This window comes from Orycteropus afer, unplaced genomic scaffold, assembly GCF_000298275.1.
Source record: "Orycteropus afer afer isolate SDZICR_OR568_19922 unplaced genomic scaffold, OryAfe1.0 scaffold00423, whole genome shotgun sequence".
NCBI classification, from domain to species: Eukaryota; Metazoa; Chordata; class Mammalia; order Tubulidentata; family Orycteropodidae; genus Orycteropus; species Orycteropus afer.
The window spans coordinates 2,151,964-2,159,400 of record NW_006922010.1 but is presented as its reverse complement, the minus strand read 5'-3'; the positions used below and the strand labels follow the sequence as shown (position 1 = coordinate 2,159,400).

General features: G+C 37.3%; 1 protein-coding gene across 1 annotated transcript in view; it reads left to right on the top strand.

Moving 5' to 3' along the window:
* FOXN2 (forkhead box N2) overlaps window positions 1-6,022 on the top strand; it is a 41,803-nt gene extending 35,781 nt beyond the window's left edge. Inside the window, exon 5 of the mRNA XM_007953993.1 lies at window positions 5,499-6,022. Within this exon, the coding sequence (XP_007952184.1) occupies window positions 5,499-6,022 (524 nt within the window). The remainder of the gene's footprint in view (window positions 1-5,498) is intronic.
* Window positions 6,023-7,437: the final 1,415 nt, after the last annotated feature.

Here is a 7,437-nt window from a genome sequence, read left to right as displayed (position 1 = left end):
AAGATTATCTTCTGTGTCTGTGTTAATTGGTTTCCCTTTTCTTTGTTGAAGAGGGTCTGTGCAATCCTTCTGCCTAGTCCGCCATCTTGCCCCTGTTGCTGTCATTTTTGTTATGTGCTTTTTCTTGGTGTTGATACCTTTATTCCATATAATTTTCTATGCTGAGCTCATTTTGTTTATGAATCATATTATCACTTCATTTGTTGCTACTGTTTTAGTATTTGCTAAATATTTGTGCTGGTCCTCTTTTTTATTTTGATGTGAAGGTTTATCATTTTCCTTTGAGGTTACCTAACTGTGATTTATAATTTTCTTCCCAAGTTTTAAACAGTCCATTCTATCTTGTAGTTGTCTTGACTTCCCTACCATCTACAAGTTCTGTAATGACACAGTTTTTTCCCTCTTCCTGGTTTGTAGTTGTCCTAATTTGTCAGTTGATGTCTCTGGTTCCCTATTTACAATCTTGTTGACCTATTTACTTTGGATACTTTCATAACTGGGCTGGTTTCTGGGTTATGTCATCGTGTGTGTTAATGGTCAGTTGTCGTTTGCTGTTGTTGCTTCTCTGTCTAAAGGACTCTCTTTAGCATCTCTTGTAAGGTTGGTCTGGTTTTAATAAATTCCCTTAATTTCTGCTTATCTGGAAATGTCCTAATTTCACCATCATATTTGAGGGACAATTTTGCTAAGTATATAATTGTTGGTTGGAAATTTTTCTCTTTCCGGGTTTTATATATGCAATTCAATTGTCTTCTCACCTGCATGGTTTGTCCCAAGAAATCCAAGCTTAATCTTATTGGTTGCCCTTTGTAGGTAACTTTTTAATTTTCCCTTGCTGCTTTCAGGACTCTTTCCATGTCTTTGGTTTTGGTGAGTTTGATGATGATAAGTCTTGGTGATTTTCTTTTGGGGTCTATCCTGTTTGGGGTTCGTTGGACTTCCTGAATGGATATATTCTCAACTTTCATCATATCAGGAAATCTCTCTTCCAACAAATCTTCGAAAATTTTCTATGTGGTTTTATTTGACTCTTGCTGTTCTGGAATTCCGATTACATGTAGATTATTCCTTTTGTAGGAGCTCTGGTAGCATAGTGCCTAAGGCACTTGACTGCTAACCAGAAGGATGGCAGTTCAAACCCACCAGCCACTCCTCGGAAGGAAGGTTGGGCAATCTACTTCTGTAGTGATACTGCCTGACAACCCAAGGAGGGGTCACTATGAGCGGGACCAACTCAGTGGCACATAAAACAACAAACATCCCTTTTGTTGGTATCTCACATGAACCTTAGGCTTTCTTCATTCTGTTTTGATCTTTTTTCTGATTGATCTCTTTCCAAAGAAGTGTTCTGGTATTGCCTTCAATCTCAGTAAGTCTGTCTTCCATTGATTCAGTTCTACTCCTTTGCCTATTCAGTGTCTTATCTATTTCTGAAAATTTAGTACCTGGATTTCTTTGTATATTGTATCATTTCTAATTTTTCAATTTTTTTTGTTGTCATTTTGTTCTTGTATTATCTTTTGAAATTGTTCTGTGTTTTCCTCAATTTTGTCAGTGTTTTTACTTGATCTGTCTCTCAATTTGTTGAAGATACCTCAATATAATTCTTTTGAATTCCTTATCAGGGAGTTCCAATGCTGCATCTTCCTCAGGGATGTGTTTTGGGTCTATATCCTAGTCCCTTGTTTCTCCTGCTTTATCTTGCTTCTTTGTGTGCACTATGACGCTCTGTTGTCTCCAAGGCATTGTGACGTATTTGTGTTTACATTTAATTGGGATTGTACATTGGAGTGACTTGCCCAGGTGTTTTGTTTTGTTTTGTTTGTAGGTTATCTATGTAAGCAGAGTACTGTGCTGTGCTCCTCTGCTAGTTGCAGCACTTACACACTCACCACCTGTCTCCTTTCCTGTTATCAGCCTTTCATATGTCCCTGCCATCTTTGCAAACAGAGCTTATTCTTAGGTCCCTGTAATCTGAATGAGAATTCTGGCACTTTAAAATCCAAAATGGCTGCCACTTGTAAACATTCAAAATGGCTGCATCCTTGGTCACTTTAAATATCCGAAATGGCTGCCACGTGTAAACAATCAAAATGGCCGCACCCTCTGGACAGCAGAAAGTCCACAGCTCAGGTTGTCTCCCTCCTTGCTGTTCCCCTTCCTGGTCACAGGCAACCAGCACAGTTGTCCCTGCAGCCCTTGGTGACCAGGGCCGATCATTTGGTCAATTCTCAGGTCCCAACACCACTTGGAAATATTCAGACTATTGGTCCCGTCAGAGTAGCTGACAGTCCACTCCTCTGACTGTCTGTGTACTCACTGTTTTCGTTCAGGTTTTTCTAGCAGTTGGTGCCTCATTCACTTCTGTATACTTCCTTTCAAAGCTCAGGGCTCCAGGATTATCTTCTGTATCTCTGTCAATTGGTTTCCCTTTTCTTTGTTGAGGAGGATCTGTGTGGCTTTTCTGCCTATTCTTCCATCTTACTGGCATTTCCCATGCTTTTCTTTTTAAAATGCATTTCTCGATGTGCCTTTTCAAATATAATTTAATTTACAAAATTTAGACAAAGTTCTTTCTTTCTCAGTATAAACTTATCTTCATAACTTATTTCTGTTCTGTTTCTATTAATTTATATGAGCAATTGAGAGCTTGAAGTTAATGCTTTGATAGAACTTTTCACATTTAACAGAGTAGAAAAACAAATAGCCTAATTAGGAAATAAGCGGGAAGATCTAAAAGTAAAAGTTAAGGCTTATAAATAAGGGAGTATATGGAAATAGATTTGTAACCTTGGAAAGCCTTCTTTAAGATGTAAAATCAAAATCTTTAAAGGAAAAGATTGGTAAATGTTATTTAGCATCAAAAGTTTAGAGTTCTTTATAACAAAAGACATCTTGAACAAACATAATACAAGAAAAATACTGGGAAAACATATTTTTACCATACGTAACAAAGTATTACTAGCCAGTATATATTTTGAAATGTATCCTACAAGCACAAAACAAGAAAACAATTCGACAAAAAAAATCAGCCAAAAATGTGAATAGATGGGTATCAGAAGAGTAGTACGTATGGACAGTACACACACAAAGATGTCCCACTTCTCTAGTAATCAGGGAAATGCAAGGTGAAACAATACTGAAATAGGTCTTTCCCCCCCCCCCATCAGATTATCAAAGATTAAAATGATTGATAATATTAGGTGTTAAGTATGGGAACTAGTATTATCATACACTGTTGGATATAAGTCGGTACAACTTTTTTTTTTTTCTTTTTAATGTGATTTGGGTGAAAGTTTACAGGGCAGATTCATTTTCTACATAGCAGTTCATACACATTTTGTCTCATGACATTGATTGCAATTTCCCACAATGCAACAGCTCTCTTCCCACTTCCTCCCTATGGTTACCTCTTCCCTGTGTCTTTCCCTCCCATGCACTCCTACCCCCTGAGCGGTCTCCCTGTGTATACACTGCCCTTCTGTTCTCCCGTGATTGATCTCTCCAAGGAGTGTATCTACCTGATGTAAATGATCAGCCCATATGCTGGTCTTTTGTTTGGCTGGAAGCCACAGGAGTGAGTTCAATTCAAGACCTGAAGGGTAGCAGGGTCCATAGTCTCACCAGGCTCTATCAGAGCAACAAATCTGGTCCTTTTATTTTTAATAATTTTGAGTTTTGTCTCACATTGTTCTCCAACTCTATCCAGGATCTCCTATGCATATCCCCCTCCAAGCAGTTGACATGGTAGCTGGGCACCATCTAGTTCTGGTCTCATAGTCATATAGGTGGAGGATCACATGGTCTACCACTCCCTTGGACTAATTGTTTCCATGTGTCTTTGGTTTTCTTCATTCTTTTTTGCTCTGGACAAGGAGAAACCCATCATTGCATCTAGATGGCCTCTTGCAAGCTTTTAACATCCCAGTTGTTACTCACCAAAGCAGGATGTAGAACAGTGTTTTTGTGTAGTATATTATGTCAATTGAGCTTGATGTCCCCTGGCACTATCATCTCAAGCCCACTGGTCTAACTACCCACTCCCTCCGGGTAAGTGACCACAACCTTGTTCCTTGTCAGTCTACTGTACACCTGGACATTCTTACAGCACATACAAATATACTTGTAGAAACATCTTCTGCCAGCCTTATTATATATGACCATAGGCACACTAATCCCTGCCTAGAAATACCTGATCATTCAGCTCTCCACCCATCTATCTACCTGGCATCTGTCTTTAAATTATAGGAAAAATCTTTCTTTTTATTAATATGTCAAAATGTAAGACGTTACAACTTAAGTTGTGGTTTTTTTTTTCCCATCTTCTTTTTCAATCTATAATTAACTATAATTCCTAATCCTGCTATAGATCTATTGATGTATAGATCAATTGATACAACCATTTGTTTTGTTTTGTTTTGATTTGGGTGAAAGTTTACAGAGCAAATGCACTTTTCATACAGCAGCTCACATATACTTTGTCTCGTGACATTAACTGCAATTTCCCACAATGCAACAGCTCCCCTCCCAGTTCTTCTCCATAGTTACCTCTTCCCTGTGTCCTTCCCTCTTATGCACTCCTGCCCCCCAAGTGGTCTCCCTGTGAATACACAGCCCTTCTGTTCTCCCATGATTGATCTCTCCAGGGAATGTGTCTACCTAGTGTAAATGTTCAACTCATATGCCTCTCTTTTCTTTGGCTAGAAGCCACAGGAATGAGTTCAGTTTCAGACCTTAAGGGCAGCTAGAGACCATAGTCTCAGTGGTTCCACCAGGCTCTGGTCCCTTTTTTTTTTTTTTTTTTTTCTTCCCCCAATTATTTTGAGTTTTGTTTCACATTGTTCTCCACACTATCCAGGATCTCTTACATAGATCCCCATCCAAGTGGGATACAACCAGTTTTGAAGGCAACTTGGGAGTACAAATTATAACTTAAAATGTGTATACACTTTTACTTAGCAATTCTATTTCTTTGTATCTTTCCTGGAAAAATTTTTGTATATGTGTCAGAAAAGGCATCTAGAAAAATTTTTATTGCAGTGTTATTTGTAATGGTGAAAAATTGAGAACAAGCTAAATAGCAACAGGGAAATGGTAGCTAAACTATAGTGTATTTATATTGAGACATTCTGTGCAGCAGTTCAAGATAATTATATTATCCATGGAAATGCATGCATATTGTCAAGTGGTTTAAGATGGTATCAGATTATGTGAAAAAAGAAAGAACCCATAAAATATTAAGGCACTTACTTCTCAGGAGTAATAGCATAGTTTTTTGTTTGTTTGTTTGTTGTTGTTTTCACCAAACATCCTGTTTGTATTCAGAAATCTTTGATCTCATAAATATTTTCCTTGCAATTTGTTTGCTCAAATCAGGGTCCAAGCATTACAGCTGATTGATGCCTTATATCTCTCCTTTTTTTAATGTCATACTTTTAAATGGCTTGTTATGCAATCGAATGTATTTGACCTGTTGATGGAAGTTTTACTTTCCACAGGTGAGAAACCTCTTTCTCTTACAACAGCACTGCAAAAAAAGAGAAGTTATAGCAATGCATTTAACCATCTCGGTGCTGTGCGCTTACAAGAGAGTGATTCTTTAGCCGCCAGCATTGATCCCAAGGAAGATCACAATTACAGTGCGAGCAGCATGGCAGCACAGCGGTGTGTGTCCAGGTCTAGTGTGTCGTCCCTGTCTTCTGTGGATGAGGTATATGAATTTATCCCAAAGAGTAGCCATGTGGGAAGTGATGGCAGTGAAGGATTTCATAGTGAAGAAGATACAGACGTTGATTACGAAGATGATCCTCTTGGAGACAGTGGCTATGCATCACAGGCTTGTGCAGATACCTCTGAAAAAGGACAGCCAGTCAAAAAGATGCAAAAGCAGTCATGTCAGGAAATTGATGAGGAGCTCAAAGAGGCAGCTGGATCTCTGCTGCACCTTGCTGGAATTCGTACATGTCTGGGTTCCCTAATAAGTACTGTTAAGACACAAAATCAAAAGCAGCGCAAGAAATAGAAATCCTTTTCAGTGTGAAGTTATTTTAAAGTGTGGCAATACTCTTCTACTTTATTCTTTACAAGGGATGTCAAAGCCATAATGGACTTCTTTAGTTTGGGGGCGGGGAGGGGTGCTAATTACTTATTTCTTTCCAAACGTTTATGTTTTATTTTTATTAAATAATTACTGTTAGGATCATGCCCAATCATAAATATATGATGTGAAGTCCTAAAAAGATAATTTTTGTGGTATGTGTCTCCAAGATTTGGAAATTTTTATATAATGAAAATACCTGCCATCTGTCTTTAAGTTATAGGAAAAATCTTTCTTTCTATTAACATGTCAAAATGTAAGACGTTACAACTTAAGTTGTGTTTTTTTTTCCCATCTTCTTTTTCAATCTGTAATTAACTATAATTACTAATCCTGCTAAAAATTTTGCTGGTGTTTTTCTTGTATATTCCTTCCCTAACACACACAATCCAATAGGGTAAAGTGTGGATGTTTTATTTTGTCTTAGTTTTTGTTTTTATTTTCTTTTATTTGAGGCATGAACAAAGTCAAATGTAAGTTGGAAAAGATCCTAGATGTCTAGTAAGTTCCTTTTCATTACATAGATAGAATACAACAAAGAGTTGTAAAAGGTTTAGAAGATGCAGTTTCGTGGTATTTTTACCTTGACAACACTCCAGTTCCTACTACAATGTAAATCTTTGAAGTTTTTTCTTCACAGATATTATATAGCATTTATTGAACCCTCTTGCTCTGTCCCAAAGTACTTTGCAACCATTGTTTAAGTTTTAGTCACTAACTGTCTTTGTTGAGTAGAAACTATCCAGTGAGAGGATATAGCCATAGAGTGTGTTATGAATAACACTCATTTTGACACACTTTTGCAATAAGAGAATTTTTCATTTGCTTGTTAAATGTTCTGAATCCTGAAAATCTTGTAATAGGAATGGAATATAATCAAAACATTTGAATGCTTATTTTACTTTATCTAATCATTAAAGTAGGTCATTCAGGAAAAAAAACTTCTGTCCAAGCTCTGTATGAATTAAATTTGTATGTATACCTAATTTCAAAGGATTTAACAAAACTAAAGAGAAAAAATGATCTCATGGATTGTTAAAATATGTGTAAAATGAAATCTTATACAGTATATACCCTTCATCAAGTCATAGTGACCCTGTAGGACAGACTAGAACTTTCCCATAGGGTTTCCAAGGCTGAACATCTTTACAGAAGCTGACTGCCATACCTTTTTCCCATGGAGCTGCTGGTGGGCTTGAACTACCAACCTTTTGGTTAGCAGCCAAACACCTTAACCACTGTGTCACCAGGGCTCCTGTAATATCTGTGTGTGCCATACATTCTTGCTAAAAGATTTTATATTGCTGTTCCAAAAGTGAAGTGACTAAAATGTTTTAAGT